The sequence below is a fragment of the Apteryx mantelli genome, chromosome 7 (genome assembly GCF_036417845.1).
Source record: "Apteryx mantelli isolate bAptMan1 chromosome 7, bAptMan1.hap1, whole genome shotgun sequence".
NCBI lineage: Eukaryota > Metazoa > Chordata > Aves > Apterygiformes > Apterygidae > Apteryx > Apteryx mantelli.
In genome coordinates this window covers 15,460,473-15,485,503 of record NC_089984.1, presented here as the reverse complement: position 1 = coordinate 15,485,503, position 25,031 = coordinate 15,460,473, and the positions used below count along the sequence as shown (strand labels likewise).

Here is a 25,031-nt window from a genome sequence, read left to right as displayed (position 1 = left end):
ATGAAATTAAAAATAGTATTTCTTATAATAATAGAGGATGGTTAACTGAAACACTTCTAGTAATGGGCCCTGAAACTTTCAAAGCCAGCCAGCATCGCCTTATATTGCTATTTGTGCAAGAAATAAATCATCTATTTGTGCAGCATTTATTGTAAAAGTTGTGAAAGTTACTCTAGACTGACCTCATTTTTAATGAGTGTGCACCTGGAATACATCCTTAAGAAGCAGGATAGGTGATTTCTGTTTTCAAATCCTTTCTGCAAGGAAAGGATTTACCTTAATACTAAAGAAAGGACTGCCCTGTAGCAGATGATGCTTATGCTGAAGGTCAGTAGTTTTAAGAGAAGTGTCTGTAAAGAGAGGAGTTAGCTTGGTTTGTCAAGAGGTCATTTTAGCTTGATTATTGAAACTGCATGTTAAAGATGAACTGTGTGAGAATGGAGAAAGAGTAAAAGATTAGAACAAGGATCTCTTGTTTCATTTGAATGAATTTAATTCAGAAATTTTCATTATACAAACATTTAAATTGGTGTAGAGCTTGTCCACTGTGTTAGATTTGTTGCTTAGTAAGTGGATAGACCATTACTTAAGCTTAATTCAAAGGAGCTTAAGCAAGGTTAGGAACTAGAAGAAGAGAAACTATCTAACAGAGGCTAATGTAATGAGCCTCAACACTGAAGTTATGAAAAATCAACTGTGGCTGCCTTCAGTCTGGGATGGTACAGTAGAATGACTAAATAGGGAATGAGCTTGAAGTAGTGCATTAAATTCTCTGAAATTTTTCATCAGTGTGCAGGGGTTTAAAGCAAGTCAGTGGGCCAAGGATAACTCACTTGCTGCTAAATTAACAGTTCCACATGTTCCTGTGCAAGTGCTTCTTGAATAATCGACTTTATTTTCAAAAAAAAAGTTCTTAATGTTGGAATGCTAAGGAATAAAAACTCTAAATCCCCTTTCTTAGAGGAATTGACCTATGGGGAAGAATCTCTCTTTACTATTGACTGGGATTAGATGCAATATTTGTTTTATTTCTGAGTAAGAGTCCTACTGGCTATGTGATTGGGTATGTGTTTTCTCATTGATTAGTGTGTTTTGGTTCTTTTTCTTCAGCTAGCTGGAGTGGCCTTCCTTGCGGCTGGTCTGTGGGCGTGGAGTGAAAAGGTAAGTGTAGAAATGACTGGTGCTACTTTGGCTGCCCCCTCCTGCCTTTCCTCCCCACAGGTAAAACCATTCTTTTCCTCCGGAAGCAGCGAGGATTAAAAATAGTGTGTGAACATAGGACTGTGTTCAGATGGTCTAAACTGAAATTAGTTGGAGTTTCATTGTGGTCCCTGATAGGGTGTGGGGTTGTGACCCTGGATGTTTAGACCTCTCTGTAAACTGAAAGCAGGATTTTAGTGAGAATTTAATCTTTATAGTCTTTATGAACTAGTTTTTTTAGAAAACACATTTTCTAAAAAAATACTAATCTCCCCACCTCTTTATTAGAAAGGAATAGCATTTGAGAATTCAAAAGGTATCTCTTGTATATATTAAAAAAAGGCACACATAGTTATAGATGTGACAGACTTGGGGAAATACTAGGACAAGTGTGTAGTATTTGCCTAAATCTGCCACAGCACTCTGGCATCACTTTATTCCACTTCTGAAGACTGGAAAAACAGTATTTCCAAAGATTTAGATGGCAGTACTTTCTGCGTACTAATACAAGGTATGCTGAACTCCCCAAAGCCTCTTGGTAATTTCTTGCTGACCTGTGTGAAAAACACAAAATGATCCTGGCTTGAAAGACAGTACAATTTTTTTTCCTTGCAGAACTAAGAACAAAAGTGTGACTAGCCTTTCTTTTTATTGTGATTATTATACGGCTTTCAGACTACTTTCTGTTTCTTCTGCTGCTAACCATTTTGTCCAATTCCATTCACAGCAATTTAAAGCAAAAATATGCTAAGTGTCAAGATCTGGCTTGATAGTTGCCAGTTTGCTAAGAGAAGTAAGCCTTCATATCTCAATTTAGAATTTAAAATTCAGCTTTAGAATTTATCTTACTGAAGACACTCCTGAGAACACTTTAATACCACTTATTTTCACTTTTTAGGCTATTGTTGGAACCAGCTTTCTGAGGTAATGCCACCTTAAAGCCAACTATCTTCCACCTTTCTCTCCATGGAGTTGCATAAGTGATTGTATGACTATGTAGAGGAACAAAATTGGGGAACATGATCCAGCTGAAAAAGAAACCTTGGCCAAAAATAAAGTCTGTTATTCAGCTAAATAACTTCTTCAATCAGGGGAAGTCTGTGCAGACACATACCTACATACTTCTGTTACAAGACAAGAGGCAATATATATGTGGAAATGAGTGTTTTGCCCCATTGATATAAATGTAAAACCATGGCCTTAATATCACTGCAAGCAGTAGGAAAAAGTGACAATTACTAGCAGACTTACTGATCTGCACCATAGTTAGCAGTAAAGGGCTGATGCCCTCACTGCAAAGTTGTGTTGCTGAGTAGGTATGTTTTCATTACAAACTTAAGTGTAATGTTTACTCATTCAAAGTGGCTATACAAAGAAGTTACCAATGTATAGAGAGGCCTTGGATTTCTCCACTTGTTAAAAATGAAAGAATTTTATGATAAATTTAATGGTGAGATGTTTTTCTTTTCCCCTCTCCCATGTGCATGCACACACATTTGCACAGCCAGATAAGTGTTATCATTGGTATACAGTGAGTAATCTAGCTCCATGCAGGAATGTGTTCACCTCCTATCCTGTTGTAACAGAATTTTCTGTCCATTCCTTCAGGGAGGGAGTTAAACTCATCTTGAATCTGTTGTCTTGTATTTAGATAGTCTCTTCTGGTAAAGAAGCACATTGGATCTGTGTGGATAGAAATGACTAGCTCATAATTACTTCCATTTGCCCAATGGCCTTTCTGGCACACTAAACTTGCTGAAAGGAAAAACATTGCCAAATTTGTTGTTGGCTCTTCCTATCTTTATTTCTTAATGTCTGCCTGGGCTATTTCTGCTGTCTGTCCTATTTTTAAATAAGTTGCTTGAAAACTTTGCCTGCAGTTTTAAACTTTTGAATGGTTCATGAAATCTGTGCCTTATTTCTCACTTCAGTTTTTCTATGCAATGCAGACATTCTATCATATTAGTGCCATCCTTCAGCCCTAGTGCATGTGTGTGCCTGTGTGGATCTGCCATTTTACGGATGAATGTCTTGGTGAACAGTAGATGAGAAGTAAAAGAAAAATTCCTGAATTCCAGAAGCTGTGCTGTGGCCATAAACCCAAAGATAAATTTAAGGTGGCTAAAGAGTTTGGAACATACTAACTCTTAGTGCATCATGGAGTACATTAGGCTCCTTTAACTTCTCTGCCCTTTCCTCTTCCAGTAGGATTAATTTTCATTTTGACTTCTCAGCAGTGATTTGTCTGGATTTAAACCCTGTGCATGTCTTTGAGCTAACAATATATCCAAAGGAGCATGCTGTTTTGTGACAAGTGTTGAAAGAACCTTATGTAAAGATGTTACCCATCCTGATTTGCAGTGTCTGTTTGCTGAGGCAGCAAATTCAGTCTCTAACTTGTGTATCTAATTGGCCTATCCATATGTTGTTTTAGCAGAGTTTTGTTGTTCTAAACAGTCATGTAAAAGTATAAAAAAATGTTAAAGCTTACACAATAAAAACAAGATGGGAGTTAATCTATCACCCAAGGGATATTGTGAAAATCATCAAGAGAAAATGAATGTGACAACAAACTATTAATAGAAGCAAGATGAATAACATTGAACCATCTCCTCAGGAAAACAGCTTTTCTAAATAAAACCATTTCAAGAAGGATACAAACAAAGATATGGGAAAATAGAGGCTGATCAGCCCAAACTTATTGCGGCAAGCTCATAGCTGGTAACAAATGGGGTCAGTATACTGGAAAGCAGGACTGTTACTTAGGGAGACATTGACAGGCTTTAGAAAATGAGCTGAAACTCATGGAGGTAAAATAGCAAATGTGAAGTCCTGTGGCTGGGTGAGAATAACCTGATGCATCAGTACAGGCTTTTGGCTTGATTGCCTGGAAAGCAGCTTTGTGGAAAAAAGTGGTTGGGCTGAAGTTAAATATCAGTCAGCTGTGTGCCCTTGTGACAAAGATGACCAACTGCATACTGGCCTATATTAGCAACAGTGTGGCTAATAGTCAAGGGAAGAGATTCTTCCAACCATATTCAATATTCTTGAGACTGCATCTGGGGTACTGTGTCCAGCTTTGGGCTCCCCTGTAGAAGAAAGACATTGGCATACTGTGGTGAGTCCAGGTGAGGATTATCAAGATGGTTGGAGAACTGGAACACATGATACATGAGAAGAGGCTGAGAGAACTGGTTTTCTTCAGTCTTGAGAGAAAGCTGAGGGGAGATTTCATTGCCATCTACCCCCTCCTGATTACGAGGGTATACAGAAGATGGAACCAGAGGTGCAACATGACAGAATGAGATGCAACAGATAAATGTCGGAACACAAGAAATTGCAGTTAGTTATGAGGAAAGCTTTCTTCATTATGAGGTTGACCAAACACTGAAACAGATTGCCCAGAGAGGTGGTTGTATCTCCATCCTTGGAGGTATGCAGAACTCAACTGGACAAGTCCCTGAGCAACCTAATCTAGTTGGACATGCTTTGAGTCAGGCAGAGTTAGACTAGATGACTTCCAAAGGTCCATCTGTTAATGGGTGGCGTTAAAATTTTTAAGACAATCCATGTTTGCCCTCTGTAGCCAATGCACTTCATTCAAGATGGTTATGCTTAGAAGCATTTAAAAGAAAAGTGGTAAGCAAGTAAAGCATGTACAAACTGAGGTTTTATTCACTGTTCTTAAATGATTGAGAAGACTTAAAAAAAAAAAAGCTGAGTTTTATTCCTGGATTTTCTAATACTGTGACTTCAGCCATCAGACTTCATTTCCTATTATTTTCTTTTTGAGATGTTTAAATATGTTCTGTACACAGGATGAGGGTTGTAGAAGAACCTGTAAGAAATCTAGATGCTATTGTAAACAGCAGCCTATACTTCAAAGAGCTTGATAAATGCCAGTTTTTGCATCCTCTTTCTTGTTGCAGTAGCACTAGATGTCACTTCCAAAGGAACTTGATGCATGTCTTTATGATATTTCTTATATAAAACTCTGCCCTAGAATCCCTCTGAAATAAAGGAACTCAGTGAAGCTTTTTCTGATGTCTGTTTAAAATAAATAAGGTCTGAATAACAGCCCTGCTGTCAGTGAAAAAGGGGAGGTGGAACTACCTGCTTATTCAAAGAATTTTCTTCCTTAAAAACAAGGGGAAAAAAACCCTCTACAAATTCATTTCAGCTATGGCCTTTATAGTAATCAGTATGTCAGTGACATCTTGAATTCCTCACTGTTGGTTGGGAGAGAGGGGAGAGCCTCAATACCATGCTGTGGATGGCACGGGGAAAAGCACCCTTAGAGGTAAATAAGGTGGAATGAGGCAATTCCTTGGATTATTTTTCCTGTTGCTCACTTCCTTTGTTTTTCAGGATTTTTCACTTAACTTTTGTTAGGCCAAAAAAGAAATCCTGTTTCAAAAGAGAATTTTGCAAACATCAAATGTGAACATTTAAAAGAATGTTGTGAAACAGCTATATCTGAGTGTGAATAATAGAGCCCAGTTCTTGCTTACTTTTTTTTTCATAACGTGCTTTGATCAGAGGAAGTTTTTTTTCCAAGAGATGTTGCTTAGGCAAGAGATACTGAAAAAAGCTTAAGTTTGGGTGTGGGAAGATGACTGGAAACAGTTGTGAAAGCTTCAACATCCTGTTCACATACTGATTGATTTCATAGCTTACTGGTTGTAAAAAACACTCAAAATCACTCTAGCTGTTCTTGGCATTGTCTTCTGTTTGGGCTCTGAGAGGGGGATTTGGTTAGGTGGGACTCTAGTAATTGTCCCAATAGACCAAGTTTGATAAAGTTAGCAGTGAGGTTTTGTAGTTTGTAAGAATGAAAATATCACCAGTGACATTAACTAAGTGTCCCTAGTGACACTTTGTTTCTGAAGCCTTTCTGAATTCAGGAAAATCTAAATCATGACCACCTCACCTTCTTATGGGATGTTTCAACTGTTAGTTACCAGCTATTGCAAGGTAATTCTCAATTCTAAAGTACAATTAATTTTTCATTCCCTCAGTCAACTTTGATTTTAAAAAAAATACTCTGTCCTGTTGTTGCTAAATTAATACCCCTACAAGATTTGTTATGGAGCACATTATGGAAGAAAAACTCCCACATAACACTAGGCTACTGTTAGTGGGTTTTCATCAGCTAATAAAGTTCTTCCATGACAATTTTCTTCTAATGCTGTATTTCCAAGGCAATACTTATGTTTACATGCATACCTAACAAAAAGTAATATGGATTTTTTTCTAAGGTATTCTCGTAGGATGCATGTTCTTTACACTTCTAATCTAGCACAAAAACCTGAGTACCAAAATGAATATATATTCCCTTGACAAAATTAAGCTGCTTATATGAATTGTGAACTTTGGATGTCTATTTGACTTTTTTTATACTGGATATAATTAGATTGAGAATATACCCCTTAGTTGCAGGATGTGTTTACCATTGCTTTTCTGTAAAGTGTATTTGGCTGTGTTGAGCTCCATTTTTTTGTTGTTTTTAAAGGGAAGTTTTTCTCTAGTTAAAATGGTTCTCTATTGCTAATGAGTGTATGAGGAACACTCAGACTATTGCATGGCTGTCACCTGCATGTCCCTCCAGATTGTTCTTCATTTCTTTAAAACCTAAATTGGAAGGAATGAGGGCTTCATTGTGTTAGCCCTGTATTTACATAGACTCAGAAATCTGACCTAAGATCTAGGCAGACAAGCTTCATAAGTAAAATTATTGTCAAGATAAGTGGTGTCTTAGGATAGTTAATAAAAAATGAATGCTGTTAAATTAGATTGTAAATGTCCCTTAGGGAATGGGTAACTCTTTGGTGTGAGAACTATTTGGGGAGGGAATATCAAGACTACTTCTGCATTTTGAAAGATTCTAGAGGAGCAATCCTAAGTATGTTCAGTGATAGAAAGGGTATAACTAAAATGTTCGGAGAAGACTTATTTCCCTTGAAAACCAAATCAAAATTTTATTCATCTCCCTTAACACATCACCCATAACATGTCCTGTAGCTAGGATGTCCTGTCCCTTGCTGCCACCCAAACATTTAGATGGTTAAGATGGGTGGAAGATTTGTCAGTGTGTAGTGGGTTTTTGGGTTTTTTGTGTTTTTTTTTAAGACTTAAACTGCAGTGCTTTTATTCTGATTGACACACTTCAAATTAATATAAAATATTAAATCTTTTGCCTTGAAACTCAAGTCAATAGTCAGTGATAGTATTGAGCTTTTGGCGCCATCTTGTGGAAGCTTGCTTGGCCGATAGACCTAGGAAAATGTATTCTGAAAAGCTGAGACTACACTGGGACTGTGCCGTGTTTTAGAAGGCTTAGTAACTATAACCTTGCGTTCAGTCTAATTCCTCTGCTGGAGTGAAGAAAATTGGTATTGTTAATAACCCTTTTGTCACAGACTTCTCTGGAGGGTCACATATGAAAGCTATCTACGAAGCTGTGAGGGGTTGCATGTTGTTCTTCATCTATTTACTGTGTTCCTGTTGTAAAACTTCATGTAAATCCATGGGGGGCATTTGGTGCTTCACCATGCAAATTACTTCTAGCACCTGTGTATCCCTTATTGGAAAACATCTACTTATAACAAGATAAGCGCATTGAATTTGTTTATTAAAAAATGCTTATGAAATGTGGATTTGTCTCTGAGGGCGTACAGTAGATTGGCATACTGAGAAAACAAAACTATGTAACTTTTGTGGGGGTCATTGGCAATCTCAAGGACTTAAGAGCAATTCATGTGGAAATCATGTTAAATGAAAAAAAAATAAATCAATGTTAAATGAAAAACATGCATATGGTGGTAACCTTTTTCCATTATCTTTTTTTTTTTTTTCCTCTCTTTTAGGGTGTATTGTCTGATCTAACGAAAGTGACTGGTCTTCATGGCCTGGACCCAGTGGTACTTGTCTTGGTGGTGGGAATAGTGATGTTTACTTTGGGATTCGCTGGTTGTGTAGGAGCACTGAGAGAAAACATCTGCCTTCTCAAGTTTGTAAGTAACTTCATTATACTAGTAGATCATTATGCATATGAAAGCAGGGGATGATAAATGAAGGACTGGTGAGCAAAACCAGAAAATGAATTTATAGTTTGATTTGTTACGATATACATGGTAAACCTACTGTCCTGACAAGCCTCACTGGGAAATAGCATTTAAAGCAGTGCAGGTTTAAATCTATCTTTTTCCTCTCTTTTGGAAAATGTTTCTTGCTTTTTTCATTCATTGTGCTATTATAGTGTGTTTATAGTATGTATTTCAGAATGTAAAATAATGAATATGTAATCTCACAAATTAAGGTGTTCTGGAACATATTTAGTCAGTTAAGACCCTATGATCTCCTTTCAGTAGTTCTCAGGGAAAATAAAATCCATTAAAAGTTTAAAAATCTCTTTGGAATGTTTGGTAAGCAAAACTAGGGAACTTTAAGTGACTAACATGAAATCTCTTAAACACTTCTTTTTGTACTGGGGTTTCTTCTTTGCTTCAGATTTAGAAACAATTAAGCTAAAAAAAAGTGATTAAAGACTGAAACAATCTAAGAAGCACTGTCAAGTCTGCTTTAGTCCTGTGTTTTGTAGCCTCTTGTTAGTATTTTTACCACTGTACATAGCAACAGTGGTACAGTGCTTTTGTTCACTCTGTACTTCAGGTGACCAAAATGCTCTAGCTCTTGCTTTTTTTGCAGTGTATTCTCACTTAGCTGACCACCTCTTATAGAAGCTGTACTGTGTGAGGATTTTAACCTAAGTCTTTGTCTGTTGGCAGAGTTGGAGTAGGAATACATTCAAACTGGATATATATTTTCTAATCTGTGACTTTGTTTTCACAGTTTTGTGGAGCAATCGTGTTTATATTTCTGCTGGAGCTGGCAGTGGCAGTTCTGGCTTTCTTGTTCCAGGACTGGGTGAGGGACAGGGTCAAGGAATTCTTTGAGAATAACATTAAGTCCTACCGAGACGATATTGACCTTCAGAACCTCATTGATTCACTACAGAAAATTGTAAGTTCATATCCATGTTGCTTTTGTGCCTTCTAGGAGATGTAGCTTGGGAAGTTTTCCCCTTTGAATGTTTTACAGATTTACCATACCCAGTAGCTAATAGTGCTGTATTACAGATGTGCTATTTTGCTGTTTCTGCACTGAAAGCATTAGGGAGGCAGACTTCTGAGATACAGTGCTGTTCTAAGTGGAAACGTGGCAGCTTTGCCAAACACCGATCTGCCTTTTGATGTCTTTCACTTGCTCCCCTGTTCTGATCATGATGTTGCAGCAGTTTAAATAAAAAGTTAGCAACAAAAACCACTGTATCCTGAAAAAAACTGTACAATTTAACAAGCTAATGGCTTGTCTACGCTCTTGTTTTAGGAGACATTGCAGTCATGCAGTACAGGGCCTTTTATCTTCTGAGACAGACCTCACAATGAACCAAAAGAGGGTGAAAGGCCAATCTATGGGCAGTGGTGGAAGGGTGAAACAATTTTATGCTTTTGTGGACCTAAAATAGTCAGTTATTAAAAGACAATGGAGTACACCAGGAGTTGACAAGGCCTGTGCTAGTAAGGGCCTGGTGGCTTTCAGTTGATCAGCTTCTCTTGTAATCATACCTAAGAAATCCTCCAGTGAGGGTGACTTTTCTGATCTTCATTGCATGAATATATGTGTGTGTATATATACGCATGTGCGCACACACATATACACACAATACATACATACACACATCTATATAAATATGTATACATACATATTTGTTAAAAATATATATATACATGAAGAGAGACAGTGTGTGGGTATACTTCATGAAGTGGTAAAATGTTTTTTCCTTTTTTTTCCTTGTGGTAGAATATTGGGTGGTTTTTATTGTCTTTTTTTTGGTTTGTTTCTTCATCTTTTAGAAGATCAGGTTTAAAAATCTGTGCCAATGACTCAGTTTGATAGCAAGGCATATTTTGGACTGGAGAACTGCCTTGGACAGCTATATAACAGCAGCTTTACCTGTCTTGTTTACTTGCTCTTGTGTGTCTTGATAGTATATGTGGAAGTGTCCTCTAAGCAGACTGTATGAATTTCAGTGCTAAGGACACTTTTTGTAAGGTAATACTCCTTAGCTGGTCTTACCTCACCTGTTGCCTGGCCACTTCCAACACCAGTAACTTTCAAATTTGTACCCTCCCTAGTTGCTCTTCCTGTTTATCTAGTTTCAGTGCAGCCAGCCAGGCTAATAAGCTAAGCTGATTTATAGTTGAACTACAGTTAAGTACTTTTCAATGAAAATAAAAGGCCGAACTTAATAGAGTTCAGTAGCCAAATTTAATGAGCTAAGAAACCTGAAAAAAACAAACAGAACATCTCTGAATCAGCCTGTCACTGAGCAAACAGGAGAAGTTTGCAATATTAAGTATAGTCCCGTAAGCGTTGAACAGCAAGGTGCAACAGTATTTATAAATGCCTTACTGAAATCCATCTTCTAAGGAGTCATGAGCTGACTTGCTGTGTTCTTAAGATGTGCCTCTGGCACCCACAGAGCTTTTTGTAGGCAGCTCATTTTACTGGCTAAATGGAAACTTTCATTACTTTCAGGCCTATAACTGAGCAAGGTTTCTTCATAGCCCACCTTACTAACACAGATTAGTATGTTTGGTGGTTGCATGCCTTTTTACAAGGACTTGTTTGGGTGTGTGTGGGAGAGGGGACTAGAAAGACAGAAATGAACTTGTTTTGCTGCCTTTGCTGTAAAAGTATTGAAGCAGTTAGTGGCCTAAAGTTGCTTCTCTTGATACTGTATTCTGACCATTCTATTCAGCTCTTCTTAGTCATGTTTCTTATGAAAACTAGGTGTATGCAGTTCTGCTGTCTGTTCGCATCAGTGTCTGTCACCACTTGGTAACTTTTGAATCCATTTACTGACTTCATCCAAGGTTTGGAAGAAGTCTCAGGATTAATTAAGTTAATACAAGTTTTGTGAAGATTGACAGTGAACAAAGAGGCTAGAGACCTCCTAATACAGGAGGAAGCTTCCTACATCAGGTACCAGGAAAATCCGTGTGATAGTATAACATTTTAAACACTTAAATTATGGGGAAAGGCTTGCACCCTAAATATCTAGGTCAGTCAACTGCAAGGCATTACTTAGTAGGAGACTAGGTTCCATTAGTTCCAGGACTTGGACATTCATTGAAAAGTCTGGATTATAGTAATTGCATTGTTTAGATCAAGAAACTTATGTGAAATACTTCTAGAGCTGACTGACTCTAGAGCTAATGACGCTTTATCAGTTAATTCATTTGAATACGAAAATCTTGTTAATTTAAAAGAACATATTCACAAATAAATGTTTGATCAATTTTTGCAGTAAACAAGGAGGGGAAAACTTGTTGATTCATGAAGATTTAAAGTTTCAGTCGCAAATTTCAGGAAACTTTCCCCATAGTTCTCGTTTTGGTTGACTTGGAAATAATGAAGAAGCATTTTTGTAAACTCTTATTGCACCATTTATGGATATATCATAATTACATCTATGCTGACAATTTTTATGATGTCATGTTGGCACTCATTTCCAGGAGTAATATGCTAAATTATTTTGTCAATATCATAGAGCCATGCTATAGATTATTCCATTTTGTACTGTAGTATTGCCGTTGATTCTGCACAGCCTTTGGAAAGCGAAGATGATCAGCAAATACCATATTGGAGAACTGTTCAATGGATGTATTGTCTCTAAAATAACCCTGAATGCTAAGTGTTTGTTTATCTGTTGCAGAACCATTGCTGTGGTGCCCAAGGTCCAGATGACTGGGACCTTAACATATACTTTAACTGCAGCAGTGAAAGCAAAAGTCGTGAGAAGTGTGGCGTTCCTTTTTCCTGTTGTATACCTGATCCTGCTGTAAGTTGTTTCCTGGCTTTGTATTGCTGTGATGTTGTTGAGGAATCATGAAAGGAAGCACTTCCTGAATATGGTGTGATGCCTAGTGCTTTAAAAGACCTTTTAAACTATCAAAAATTACTTGCTTGATAGAAACAAAAGAATTTGTTCTTTTTAGCGTTTAAATGTTGGCAACTGTCATACAGCTGGAAATGTATTGTCACTGGGAATTTGGTATGGTTTTATGGTTTTGGTCTGTAAGTGCTGTCTGTCAATATTGTTTTATTCCCAAATGCGTGTTTCCTTGAATTTCTGACCCCTCTCATTCAGATTGTCAGGATCTGAGAGTGCTGTCTAAGCACTATGCTTACCTCTTGTTAGAATTACTGTACACCAACCATCTGCCAAACAAGTAGTAGTAACTCCATCTGCTGATGACTTGGTTTATCAGCAGCTAGTAAAGTGCTTTATGCACAAGCGCAGTTTAAAGCACTGAATCACTTCATGGTTTTGGCAAGATTTATGTGCTTATGAGTTAGATCTGTGAACTGGACTTTAAGAATCTGGCCCCTTCAGTGGAAGCCAAAATGCAGAGGTAGACAGCTAAATGCTCTGTAGCATTATTGGGCTTAATTATGGCTCAAAGATCAATCCAGGTATCCTCTTGCAGAGCAGATAGCCATTGGTAGGCTCTAACCACCTTGACTTGTGCTTGCCTTGGAAATCAGCCAAAGAAAGAGCTTGTCAGGGAAAGATTCCAAGTTCAGATTCCCCAGTAATTTCAGCAGTTTAATTCAAAGCAGTTCTGTTCAACTGCAATCTCTTCTGTTTCTGGTGGTGTTTAAGGAGGCATAGGTGAGTTTAAGTGTCTTTTTCTATGAGGTTCTACTTCTTACATTCTCTCACTATGCATTGTGTAAATTATACTATAATTGTGTAGTAAGCAGATTTTCATAACTCTTATAAAGAAAACAAACAGGTCCTGAAAGGAATGTCTTTGCAAGTTTGGAGCTAAATTCTGCCATCGGGCTGTGTGGAGCTCTGGTCTGGAAGCTGTTTGTAGTCTTCCTACTTGGGATCTACAACTGCAGCATTTTCTCTCTTTCAGGACTAGCTATATCTTAGAGCCAGGTTATATGGGAAACCTAAAACTATCAACTCTTAGGGGGTTCAAATAGCTTGCAAATATCTCTTACTAACTGATTGGGATAGCAAGTTCCATACCATGTGAAGTGATGGACTGTGTAGGGCATATTCCTCCACTACAGGTGTACATAAACCAGCATGGTACCTTTGTTGCTACCTCAGAATGTTTAGGTGTTATGTGAAATAGCTAAATTCCATGAAAAGGATCTTGCAAATGTTCTACCTGTAGACTGGCAGTACAGTTGTTATGCTTCTTCATGTTGAAGAATCCTTGCTAGTTGAAAGTCAAGCAATAGAGGAAGCAGGCTTACTGGGACTTCTGGGGGAGTATGGAAGATGTTTTACTGCTAATATTCACCTCTGCTTTGTCATTACTTTTTTGGTGTTCTGTTAATGCTTTGCTAATTTTTAGTGAAATGCTTCTAGAAGAATACTGCTTTTGGCTGTCTTTACTTGTCCATGAATCTAGAAGGTAGAAAAACTTCCTGTGAACACAAGCAGTTAGAAATCAGTTGATAATTTACAATCTTTTCCTTTGCAGCAAAAAGTTGTGAATACACAATGTGGCTATGATGTCAGAAAGAAGGTAAGGTGCTGTGGAATGTTGCTGTCTGTCATGTCCTGTGTCTGCCGGTATAATATGTAGATTTAACCTTCTTTCAAATTATATTTTTAGTACCTGCATAGGCAAAGTAATTAAAATTATGTGGCACTGCTGATACTATGTCAGTGGCTCAAAATTCTGGGAGCTAATTAATTGTGCTACATCATGCTGGTAGTGGGGGAAATGTTCTTTTGTTTAAAGCAAATTTGTCTGTACTACGGGACGGTGGAGAAAGCAAGTGATGGAACAGATAGACAGAAAAGTCTGTTTCTGAGAGGGGTAAGACTTGCATTCAGATGTCTCAATTATTAGTTCTTAATATCTAATTCTGAATTCTGTTCTATGCTAATTCTAAAACACTCTAATAGGATTTTCAGTAAGATACTAACATCATTGTCCTGGCATTCCCTGAGTTAATTTGGGCATATTTGTATTTCTGGAGTTTGGTTAAAAACATTAGCTGCATATGTGAAAAATCATTAGTTTAATTATATCCTGCCATATGATCAAGCGGTGGTGTTGTAACAAACTTGTGCAAAAAAAGTAATGTATTTTCAAATTCTTCTCTGCATTCAGAGCAAGAGCCAATGGGATGATCAAATTTTCATCAAAGGTTGTATTCTTGCCCTTGAAGCTTGGTTACCCCGAAATATCTACATTGTTGCAGGTGTCTTCATAGCTATCTCACTGCTGCAGGTTAGTTGTTTTTGTTATGCTACTTTTTTCAGTTTTGCAAATGCAGACCCATTGAGAGTAAAAGTAATTATGGAAGGGGACAGCAGATGTTTGGACATTTTCAATGCTTTTAGGTATGAGAATAGTATGGCAAAAAATAGAATTTTATAGGGATGATGACTTGGTAAAATTATGTCAGTTCCATTCTTGCAAAATTATGTTCTTCAAAGAAACGAAGGTCATTTAAAAATACAATATATACTATATGCAGTATAGTATGCTAACGTGTTATATCATTGTATATTTATAATATAGTACATGCTGTTGTCATTAATATATATAAAAATATGATATTTCTTGCATTTCAATGTGCTGTGAGGGAGATCAACTAGTCATCTACTCCACTAGATCTGAACTACAGCTTTCTATCGCAAATAGAAATGGATTTCAGTATTTTCACATCCCTGTGTCAGGGTATTCCGAAGATTACCGCTCAGTGGACTGTAAGTGAATTCATGTATCAGACTGCTCAGAAAAAGTCAAGAATAGAACAGCAGGGAAGTTGGTGAACAAGTTGCAAATATGGTATTAGCAGAAATAGGTGAAGGAATTGCTGTGACCTCTTGCAGTACCTTGTTTCCACTTGGTATGTCAAACAAAATAAACCAAATAAAACATCTCCTCTTTCGAAGTGGATCCTGCTATCATTGTGGCAGTTGTTTACACTTAGCTAAATTGCTTTCGTATGATGCTGCTTTGTTTGTAGTGGAAAACAAACTTGTTAACTCTACTACAAAATTTTCCCCGTAACTGAAAGAATGTTGAGCACAGAGTGCTAGCAAACAGGCGCAATATCTTTTTTCCTAGCCATAGCAACACTGCCCCCTATGGCTTTTTGATGTTTTTTCAGTATCTAATGGTAGTGCTTCCCTGGCTTGTAGAGACCTGCTGTCCTGAAAGCTACACCTTCAGTTAGGAGGATGTTCAAGACGCAAAATTTAATCTTCTGGCAGTGTGTTGAGAATAACCTGACGACGTTATTCCGATCATATTCTGAGCCTCTGTGAGACCAATTTCACATGCCATTTGTATTTTCAAATTGGATCTTTCTTGTGCGTTAAGCTGTTTCATGGTAGGACTGAGTTAGACGTGATCTATCTACTTCTGAAACAAATCTTTAAGATTTCCCAAAACTTCACCACAGTTTTTTTTTCCTTTCTAATAATGTTTTCAGGAAATGTGCTGAGTTAAGAGTGTATTTTCAACCAGTAAATGAAAATTTCCTGGAAAAGTTGAATGAATGATGAAATTTCAAAGTTGTTGAATGTCTCAGAATGATCTGGGACTTCTTTCATTAGCATTTATGATAAGAATTTCACTTCTTTAGCACGGGTAACTGTACATTCCATATATATATTTTAAAAAAAACCAGAAAATTGACTGGATGAATCAAAGTTTTGCAATGAATGAAAATGCTTCAGACTTGTAATTTTAGCAGTAGGTAAGTGTGAGTGTTACAAGATGCAAGTACACTTGGCTATGAGGATTCTTCTCTGCTATAGAATATCCAGAAGTTTATATTGAATGCTCCTGAAGCATTGAATAAAAACATCTTTTTATCATCAATTATCTTTTCTACTAGATTCTGCTGCCCATATAGCTGTTTAAATAGGGTCTTTTGTTAGGGCCCTGCTCTGACAGATGATCCTGGCTGAAAAATGGTATCTGATCCAGCAAACACTTCATGAATGCTTATCTTTATTCACACAAGTAGTTGCACTGAATTTAGTACAGCATAACTGGAACATGCAAAAAGTAGGTTTTCATTCTGTGATAATGACTAATGGCAATAGGCTCTAATTTTTCAAGCCATCTTGCAGACTGGTACATTCAGAATGTTTCATCTCACAAACAGTTTGTTTTTTGTCTTTTTAGATTTTTGGGATTTTCCTAGCCAGGACATTGATTTCTGATATTGAAGCTGTAAAGGCAGGTAATGCCTTCTGAATATAAAAGCACACACCTGTTGCAAGAGAAGTATGTTTTACTGCTATTGATTGGACATCAAGGTGAAAAACGCACAGACTATGAAACATGCCTGTTATTAAAAGCCATATGTGGTTCTTACCTGCTCATACTTTGTTACACGCTGGTACAAAAAAGGATCTCGAACACACACCTGTCTGCCTTTTTTCCAAAGGGACAACTTATTGCACCAGAGTTGCTCTTTGGTGTGGAAAAAATGAAATATCGGAGGAACAGATTTTTAAAAAACATGGCAAGGAGGAACGTAACTGCTATAAACTTCTTCCTTCAAGAACTGCCTTGAAGATTGTTCAGTTTTTACTCCCAACCGTTGTCATCAATCTCAGTGTTGTAACTTCTTCTGAAGACATGATGATCTCTTCACAATCTTGAAAATGTTCTAGTATCTGTAGAAGACCAATGCAAGTGTGTGGCCAATGCCAATGCGGTGTGGCAAGATACCCAGGAGCCATAATGGTCATGGTATTGGAAATGAGAAAAAAGACTCACTAGTTTCTTAGTTCTTTGATTCTCAATTGTGCAGAAGTAGGAAATATTTTTCTTTGACTAGGAGTAACATAGATGTCTCAGGAGCAGGGACTTGTGCTCAGCTTTAGAGAGACAGAGTAACCCAAGACATTTTGAAAGATCAAGCATTTTCTTAAGAGGGGAAAAATCCGGCCATGTTATCTATAGCATTATATGTTAGAAATCCCTTTATCTGGAGTCAGGTGAAGGGGAAAATCCCTGATGCTGCATTTCCTTTCTGAAAAGCTTGTAAATAGTTTTTATTTATAGAGGAAGAAAAAACTCTTTAACTGCTTAGCTTTTTTTCTTGATATATAACATCTTTATAAAGTGCTGCCTGCAGAAATTTCAAAATGCAGCTGTTTCAAGAGGCAGCTTTCCCTCTAGTTTCTTTCAGGCTTATCTGTGTCTGATCATCACAAATCCTAATTGCTAATATCAAGACTGAGGAAAAACATGAGTCAACATTAAATCCTATTGAACTGTCTTTTTTTTTCTATCAGGGAATATAAATTTAGTATAATATTAGAGTTGTTGAGTTTTTAAAAAATCTTTTATACAGCTTTTGAGTCTTCAGTTCTGTTCTGATGCATGGTTCAAATGTCAGACCAATCACAATGATATGGTGACCAGAATCATTTCCTCACAGTAGTATGCTGCCTCAAACTGAACTACTCCTGTTGAAGCAAAATTTTTCTTTGTCTTTTACTGGAAGAAAACGAAGCTTTCTTCTCCCCCCACCCTCCATTCTTGGGAATTGATCTGAAGCTTAGCAAGAGTTCCAGTCTTTGCTAGAAGCCTTGGACCAGGATTATAATGGCTGCAAAAGTGTTGCTCTTCTATTTTCCTTGCCATGTTTGGCACAGTATCTTTAGCTTTAAGGGATAGAAGTATGTGACTGAAAACCTCTTGGAAATAGTTGTAGCTGTCAGTTTTACTGTGGGCCATATATTAACAAATTGTTTACTGCTTCCAATGACACCTGTGTTTTTCAGGAGAGCAGATTTATTTACAGTGCCTAACATAGTGTAAATTATAGAAAAGTATATATTTTTATAATGGTATTTTACTACCTATAGTCTGCCTGAAGGATTTAATGCTTGTATTTCCAAAGTATGTATGACTTAGGAAGCCAGACTTCTGCATGCATCTCTATAAATCTTTGTATTATGCATGTATTAATGAACATTTCACTGGTAAAAGCTGATCTAGAGTAAGACTATCTGTCTGTATTGATTGTCCAGACATTCTTCAAGCTTTTAATCTGTGAAACATTTCACAGGTGATACTGTACTTTGCATGTATATTTCATTTGAGCTTTTCCAGTTGGTTTTTTTGGCCAGTGATTGAGACAACAGGAGAAGGAAGCTTGTCTAAGGATGGCTGATTTTCTTAGAGTAGCACAGAACAGTCTGCTATTACTCATCTGAAAAACCTGAAAGTAAAATCTCCAGAAGTGCAGTGTGATTTAAGCTTTGATATACAACAAGGAAAAAAAAAGCAGTAGATAGGAGCTTACAAGGTCATTGAAAAGAGGGCAAGAGGCATTTGTTCTTTAGAGCCTTGAATTTGAAGTTTGTCCTACCTGTTTTTTTTATCTAGTCCACTAGGAGTAACCAAAAATTTGCTGCTGATTCTGCTACTTTGCAAGCAACAAAGCAGTGTCCAGTAACCTTTGCTTTAAATCCTGGTGCTTGAAACTTGCGAAGCCTCATCATGCAATTTATTCTGTTAATGTTATGTATAGTAATCTGATGCATGTAAAATTAGAGAAGTATGCTTTATATTTGTAAAACATTGGACTGAAAATAGCATTTAGGGAATGTTTCACTTTGCCTTTTTTTTGACATAGCTCCTAATGCTGGAAAGTCATTTCCATGGTTGGTATAAATCATCATAGCTTCAAAGATATCAGTGGAGTTCATACACTGAAATCAGCTACTGACAAGGGCCAATGTCAGTGATCAGAATTCAGCTGTCTCTGCAAATCTCACCAAGCTGCTTGAAGACAAATGAGTATTCAGATCCTTTTTGAAGTACCATTTAAATGCAAAATAATTTATTTGAAGTGTTACCTTTCCACAGTTTCTTATTGGCTTTGGCTCTGTTAACAACAGCTATGTATCAATGCTTCAGTGATTTGGAACCTAATTCAAGAAAGCAAGTTCAACCTATTTCAGGGTCTTTAAATCATGGGCTTTTCTGTTTTCACTGTGGATAAGCTCTGTGTTCATTCAGTATCGTTTTTTTAAAACCACAGCAATCAAGACTGTTTTTGTCCCAACACATTTTAAAGTGCACCCCCATTGGTGATATACATGGCTAGCGTAATTTCAGACTTGGACAATTTTCTTATTATTTTCTACTTAGTTATGTTTGGTGTCTTTTTTATGAATCTGCAGTGACCTCATTGCTGAAGATTTAGGTTATGCTTTAAACAAGTCCTGTCAGCATAAGCAGTTAGGGTTTTAGAGACAGGCTCGCACCTGAAGGAGAAGCAAATCAACCATTTCACAAGGAGAGGTTTAAGAGAGATTTCAGTGGTTGCATTTGGAACAATTCCACTAACACTACAATAGAAACAAAGTTTTTAATGAAGATGTCAAGTAGGAGATCAGACTTGAATAACTAGACTGAGAAGGAAACTTATCATTCAATGTGATTGCTCATTTCTGAGAAATAAAGCACAATTTATTTCTGTGAATCAATGTATTTATTTGTCAGTATGTTTGACAATGCAACTGCTCTTTTGTTTCTGTTAATATACCTGGATTTGGACAAAGCTTCCCTGTACGTGAAGAGAAGTGTGAATCTGAGTGCTGAACAAAGTGAAGTGACCAAAGGAGGCTTCAGTCTCCTCCTGAAAACCTGAGTATTTCTTCCAAAGGGTCTTGAGTTTTGGTGACCCTTTGTACCATGCCATGTGGATTGATTTGTACACCAAGTCCAATGAGGCTGATGCAGCAATTTGTTTAATATACAGAGAATTACCTTGTTTTTTGTTTCCTCATTCCATCCTTCTCTCTCCCTTCCCCCATGAGTCATCATGCAGCTTGAACGTTGTTTAGCCACTAGAAGGGGAGGTTCTGTCTCTTCTGTGATGGTTTTTCTGAGTGACTTTCAGTATATTTTTTTTGTCAAACCTTAAACTTGATTAAATAAAATTTAATATTTTATACTGCTGGAACTTCTTTTCTAAGACTTGTATCCTGTCACTAGTATTCGCTTGAGGTTTAAACTGGTTACAGACACTGCAGTTTGTCGATAACTACAGAAATGGTAAAAGTCCACCGATGTTCATGCATGTATTTTGCTGAAACTAATTCTTGCTTTATTTTGTCCTGGCTGCTGAATATTAGATCCCCCAGATGCTTTTCTCTGGTTTATTAATGAAAAATCCTGAACAAATAGAAGTTGAAAGCCATTATGAAAAACTGCAAAATAGTATAGAGAAATAATGATTAAATCTAGACACCCAAAACATTAAATAAAAACTGCTGTTTGCACCATGGCTACTATTATCCACAGTTATCTCTTGTGATTTGCACAGTTGATAGTTTGTCATGTCTGAGCAAGGCTCCTGAAATTACTGTAAGAATACAGAACAAAGATTACTTACAGGTTTGAAGATGAGACTTGCATAAATAGGTCTATGTCTGCTTCTTCCACCACTTCTACATTTCTATAATGCATAAAAACTTGTGCTTAATTTTACTAAGGTCAGAAACTTTTAGCCAATAGAAAAACATTTCACATTGTAGAATGTTAAGGCTGAATCATTTCTAACAAGAATGACTTAACTTGAATGCGGTTGCTGTGTGTGTATGTATAATTCATAGGTCCCAAATATATTTCATACTAATGTCTGTTTTGGCTACAACTCCATATCTTATTCACAATCTGAGATTGTCTGAAGCTATTTTTTTTATAAGCATCAGAAAGATGGGGAGTACCTGTACTGTTGTGTGCTTTAAGGTAGAGGGAGTTACGGCTTGCACATGTTTATCAGCTGTTATTTTTCTTCTCTCCACTATGTAATCAAAAACTGCTTATATATTACTTAGTGACTTGTCTGGGGTGATTTTGGAGTGTGTCCTTTCTCAAGAGTATTCCTGACAGTGATATTTGCTGGCATAGGTCAGTTGCAAATGCGATGGGCTAAATAGTGTTAATGAGTTTTGCAAATTAGAAAGCTTTTGCTGAAACAAATGTTTACAACAAAAAGTTGTAATGGTTGTTTTGCAGGCACAAGCCAGTTACACTCTAATTGTTTGAGAATAGGAAGCCTCATTGACTTAAAAAAAATTAAAATAATAAAACTGGGAATATTTAGAAGGACAATACTTCGCTCTCAAAATAATTTTTACTGCCAGTTACATAGAAATGTCGTCGTGCCCTACTTCTTCAGTATCCAATATTACTGCATTTTGAATTGGGTCTTCTGGGTCTTGGCAATGTAACTCTGCATGAAGCCTGTGTATGGCTGCTTCAAAAAGTTCCCTGTTAAAAACAAGCTGTGGAATAGTTCCTGTTTTTATCTTTATTAAGTGGGAAATTTTGAGCAAGAGAAGTTGTTACAGAAATGTTCAGAGACATTTGTTTTACTATAACATTTCATTATCAGAAGCTAAACCCAGGTTCTATCACTGGAGATACTGTAATGAAATGCCACCCACTTTCAAATCTTCACACCCCCTCTCTTGCCATATCTAACTGTCTTTAATCTATATCCTGTCCAAGTGCTGTCTAGGTGCTGACTGTGGTTTACTGCAATCTGTGCTTCTAATGAATATCATGCCAGGTTGTTGATACCTGCAACTCCTATGTTTAGGAATATAGCTTGTGGCATGAGCAGGTAGAAGCTCAGAGCTGAGTTTTTAAAATAGGAAGTGAAAAGGGAGCAGGGGGAGTCCTTGTAACGGTGGTTTGGGGCGGGGGGGGGGGAGGTTGACATGTTCGGTTAACAACTGGGCGTACAGACTTCACCAGGTACAGAGTCTGAATAGCTGCCAGTTAGCCAACAGTGTTTTTTTATCTGCAGCCCACATCTAAAGCCCTGTTGTTTTGGGTTGCATGATATAAGCTCTTGATTTTATGTAACGATTTTTAATTCCCATGATAGCAGAAAAAAATTTGCAAATGGTATCCTGATATGACAAAACTAAGCAGCTTGAAACATAGCACAGAAGCGGTAACTGCCTTACGCTTCTCAAATGACATGATGTTAAGATCATTTGCTTGATGGGTCTTATTCCTACTGCTGCGTGGCAGTAGCTCAGTAAAGAGCAGCAGTAATATAGGTGTCTGTAGGCCAAATAGACAACCAAATGTGTGGTTTTGTAAGCACAGCTTTGAAAGTGGGAGCTATACTGGAGCTTTAATAGTGTTTATTGTGCAGCAGTGTGAAAAATGCAAGATGATGTTGGCAAAGCTGGCGTTTTATTGCTGTTGCTTCAGCAGCAGTGCAGGGTTGCTGCGGGGAAGGGAAGGAGGCTAGTGGGGTGGCTCTCCTCTCAGAATTTGTAATGTTGTAACAGCTTCTTTGACCACATTTGCATTGCTGTGACTGCAGAGTTGTTCCAGGGTTTCTTTAATCTTGTCGTCTTCAATTTCTTGTCTCAGATCACCTGAATGGGAGATTGAATGCTGACTTAATAGCATGCAAAGGCATAATGACTCCCAACAATTGTTTCAAGATACAAATTTGGAGTAGTTGCTGTTTGAAATCAGTTGCTGTGACTTAAAAGCCTTTCTCTCAACAGATACCCTTTAACCCATTAAAAGTATTGAAATGGTTAAGAACTTTTCTCCTTTGGTCATCTTCCAAGAAAACTGATTGAACAGAAGAATATATGTTGAGAATATATTACAGGAGATGCTCCAGCCTTTTTGCCCTTTACAGTATGTTTTTATTAGTCTTTCATATGGGTAAGACTCAATCCTTACTGTTACAGTTAGTCTGTAGAGTGCTAGTGAGATACCCATCTGGAAAAAATGTCTTACAGGTCAGATCTGTTGTGAATACTGCATAGTTACACTGAAATAAATGGTTATGCTGGTTTTATGTTATCTGAGGATCTGACCCACACACCTGAGGTTTTAGCTACTAGGTCAAAACATGCTTAGGTTTTTAGAGCTGTTCTGTACATTAGTATTAGGCTTTTTTAAAATCTGTGCATTGCAAAGAAAAATTATACTTTCTCCATCAGTACTAGCAGATGAAGGAAAAAGTTGCAAATATGGGGATGATAATTGTCAATTCATTGAATACAGAGACTCAATCTGCCTCGCAAATCAGATAGGAATTCCTCTAACAAGGGAATCATTGGGTGTTTTATAAAAGGAAGCAAATGTTTATGCCAATTCCAAAATGAGTGCAACTACAGGGGGAAAATGGACCGTATTACAAACTCCAGTATATCTGGATGCCAATATAGGATGGCTCCAGGTTTTGAAAAATCAAGCAATTTCCCCCTTCAAGCCCTTGCCTGAGCCATTATTTTTAATTTCCTTGGTTTGTATACTAAGACTATAGGGAACTGTGGCATGAAACATCTGGACTACAGGTTTCAAAATGGTTGTTTTCAGTGGACACCGTGCTTCCAGAAGGAGTCTCATCTTGCTGGAAGCATTTTAAATCTTCCTTAACAATGGAGTGAAGGAAATTGAAATCAGGTGCTTCAGATGTTTTAGAGTACTTGTAACACTAAAGTTGCTATGCCTTGAATCCAGCATTGCTAAAGATGCTGTTTCATCTTGACTCCTGGATTGCTTAGAGCACAGGCAGAACAAATGTATGCTTGTTTGTGGAATATGACGCAGGCTCTTTATTTCTTTGAACACAAAAATTCTGTGGTATGTTCAGGGCCTGAGACTGCAATATATTTGCACGTGGGTGAATTTTGACAAAGAAGCCTTTATTCCAAGGCTCCGATTTTGCTATTTCAGGACCCGATTATGCCACTGACTCTTGCTGGAATAAGGCCTTTTTTAACTGATGGTTTAATCAACTTTTCGTGAAAAAAGGAGCTACTTGATGAGAGAGCAGGATTTTTAGTGACCAATAAAGAATGAACCTCTTAATAGCGTCCTTCACTGTTCACTGACTGTGGTATCACCAGTGGCATGTTTGTCACAGAAGACACTTGTGTTTTCATCACAAACAATTGTCCTTTCATCAGTGACTGCTTAAAATAGTTACCTGAATTAAGAAGACTGCACAAAAGACCCATTGAATTATATTTCACCTCAGGACTTGTATTTTCATCTTGTAGAAGTTTGTGTAAGCTTTGAACTAGCTGTGACTCCTTAAAAGATTCTTCAAGGGTTTCTGCAAAATAAACATACCTGAGTCGTAACGCCTTCTCCCTGCAAAAAGTGATACTAGAGACTGAACATACACCCCTTTTGAAATAAACTGGTGATGGACTTCATTTAAAATTTGATTATTTATAATGGACATCCTGAGCACCTATTTTTCTATACTGGAGTTTCATCCACATGTCTTTGTACTGGCCTCTTAATATTCTGGGAGACAACCTGTGCACAGTAGATTGTATAAAATAGCATTGTAATACATTAAAATATTATATGATCGGTGCTAGCAATGTTGATTCTTGTGAATTGCCTACATGAGTTTAAGAGCCTTAATGGTGGACCAAGCGTTAAAATTGGCTACTAACTGTTCTGCTTTCTTGTTGGTATAGAAAATGCCAAATTTAAAGGCAGTTATTTCTTTTCTATCTATTGTTGGATGTGTGTAGATTTCCGTGTTGACTGTCTTTATTGTACTGATTTGAGATCCATTTTCAAATGTGTTCAGTCACACTACAGAAATTGGAAAAAGTTTTACTCAGTCTAGCTGGGTAAAGGTAGTTATCGTGTTAACTTTCATTTGTTTTATTTGCAGCTCCCACAAGATCCTTTTGTGTACACTTTTGCTTCATTCTCTCCTGCATTCTGAACGTC

At 37.2% G+C, this 25,031-nt stretch overlaps 2 protein-coding genes across 6 annotated transcripts in view; one reads left to right on the top strand and one right to left on the bottom strand.

The window, feature by feature from the left end:
- TSPAN14 (tetraspanin 14) overlaps nt 1-20,239 on the top strand; it is a 44,213-nt gene extending 23,974 nt beyond the window's left edge. For 4 of the 5 annotated variants that reach the window (XM_067299832.1, XM_067299831.1, XM_067299830.1 and 1 more), the window contains 7 exons: nt 1,111-1,161; nt 8,067-8,213; nt 9,052-9,222; nt 11,981-12,106; nt 13,773-13,817; nt 14,412-14,531; nt 16,446-20,239. In XM_067299832.1, coding sequence (XP_067155933.1) covers nt 1,111-1,161; nt 8,067-8,213; nt 9,052-9,222; nt 11,981-12,106; nt 13,773-13,817; nt 14,412-14,531; nt 16,446-16,517 — 732 coding nt within the window. In that variant the 3' untranslated portion in view covers nt 16,518-20,239. The remainder of the gene's footprint in view (nt 1-1,110; nt 1,162-8,066; nt 8,214-9,051; nt 9,223-11,980; nt 12,107-13,772; nt 13,818-14,411; nt 14,532-16,445) is intronic. The other variant, XM_067299833.1, reaches the window with a different exon arrangement.
- A 1,871-nt stretch (nt 20,240-22,110) lies between these two features.
- LOC106493382 (rap1 GTPase-GDP dissociation stimulator 1-like) overlaps nt 22,111-25,031 on the bottom strand; it is a 40,647-nt gene continuing 37,726 nt past the window's right edge. The window contains 2 exon segments of the mRNA XM_067299510.1: nt 22,111-22,690; nt 24,265-24,393. Of these exon segments, the coding sequence (XP_067155611.1) occupies nt 22,557-22,690; nt 24,265-24,393 (263 nt within the window). The 3' untranslated portion in view covers nt 22,111-22,556.